General features: G+C 40.0%; 1 protein-coding gene across 1 annotated transcript in view; it reads left to right on the top strand.

Annotated features, from left to right (window-relative positions):
- Nucleotides 1-555: 555 nt before the first annotated feature.
- Nucleotides 556-1,662, top strand: part of LOC106816888 — an 11,604-nt gene continuing 10,497 nt past the window's right edge. The window contains exons 1-2 of the mRNA XM_014821528.1: nucleotides 556-708; nucleotides 894-1,021. Of these exons, the coding sequence (XP_014677014.1) occupies nucleotides 899-1,021 (123 nt within the window). The 5' untranslated portion in view covers nucleotides 556-708; nucleotides 894-898. The remainder of the gene's footprint in view (nucleotides 709-893; nucleotides 1,022-1,662) is intronic.

Genomic DNA, 1,662 nt, shown 5'->3' with positions numbered 1-1,662 from the left:
CTCATTCTAGGGCGCGACACACTCAGATTTCGCTTTACATGTAAACATTTTTGGGTCAAAATATTATTGTCCTATATATATGTTCCACGAGCCTGGACATGGGAAAGAAGATTGCAGAGCATAGGTAGGTTGTTTGATGTAGTGATAATACAACCGTAAGATAAACAAAATGAAATAAACTACCTGGAAAACCACAGCAGTAGCGCAGTGTGCACTAATCTTGTAAGAAAGTATGACCCTGCCAGATAGCCCTGGGACAGCTGTCTAGGTGTACAGGTGTCACTCACGTGGCAACAGTCCAAGGACTAAGCGGTAGTGCTAAGGCGAGGTAAGCGAGGTAAGGTATCGCGACCGATACACTGCTGCTATAGTTACGTGACGCCAAAACCGTCTAGAAACGGTATAGATACACCGAACAGTTCTGCGAGCAACAACACGAATGCCACTAACCGAACATAATCGAGATCATATACTATACACGTGTCTAGGCAAGTTACCGCTGCGGTGTATAGTTAAATATTCGCCAATTCGATGGACTGTGGATGGGCAGATATAAGATATATAGGTGCAAATATCAAACTACTGTTTGCACAACCGAAATCTCGGCAATCTCTGCAGTAAGCACAGTTCACGTTAGTTCACGAATCAGTACCAGTCCATACGTAGTGTTCAGCAGTACCCTTAGTTTCCAGGCTCCGATTGCTACAGGTAAGCTGTCGTATACGCTGCCGCCATTCCACAGAGTTTGTATTTGCTATAAAACATTAATATTGAATTATTCATGTCACTATTTGCTATTTGTTTGAGTACTTTACTTATTCCGTTTGCTGTTTCGTTACGTTAGTCTTCTGTATAATTCCGATATTTAAATACACGAATTTGTGCTACTTCAGTCACAATGCGCTACGCCGTGATCATTCTGTTGGTAGCAGCATCTGCCCACAGCGACTTTGTTCACGATAGAAAGTTTCTGCACCAATGCGACAACAAAGAGATAATCCACTTACCTTCCGACTACATGGTACTCATAATCGCAGAATTAACCATACCATATTATATATCTTTATGTAACGTTTACGTTGTTATTTATCCAAGGCAATTACTAGGAATTATATTTTGTTAGCTGTAAGAAAGAATTAAACGCGGTCTCATAGCCTGAGAATAAAAATGCGATCATGTTTAATGGCTACACCTTTGGAGTAAAAAAAACGATATAATTATTCCGATTTCAATTAAAGAAAACTTGTTCCTCCTTTACTGCGATCCGCTGTTACCGATACGCTTTAGGCTATAACATATGTGACCCGCTCCAGCAAAACCAGGATTAAGTAGGAAATTCTACAAATTGAGTTATGTGCATATCTGGGGCCGGTTTCACGAAGCGTACTTAACTTAAGTATGATTAAATCACTAATCATATTTAACTTCCCGTAATTATGATTAGTTAATCATACTCAAAAATCTGTTTCACGAAGCGATTTAAGTACATGTTTAACTAATCACATAATTAGCCGACTTCAACATGAATAGACTGGTACTCGCTCCCCTCTCGGCTTAGTTACTCGATGGGAATCGAGTAATCGAGGTGGGAGCGAGTACCAGTCTAAAACAAATTATACGGTATTCAATATGGCGGACCAATACGCCAAAAATATCTTCAAG

The sequence above is a fragment of the Priapulus caudatus genome, unplaced genomic scaffold (assembly GCF_000485595.1).
Source record: "Priapulus caudatus unplaced genomic scaffold, Priapulus_caudatus-5.0.1 Scaffold1520, whole genome shotgun sequence".
Taxonomy (NCBI): domain Eukaryota; kingdom Metazoa; phylum Priapulida; class Priapulimorpha; order Priapulimorphida; family Priapulidae; genus Priapulus; species Priapulus caudatus.
Note: the sequence above shows the minus strand (reverse complement) of the source record. Positions and strands in the feature narration are given on the sequence as shown.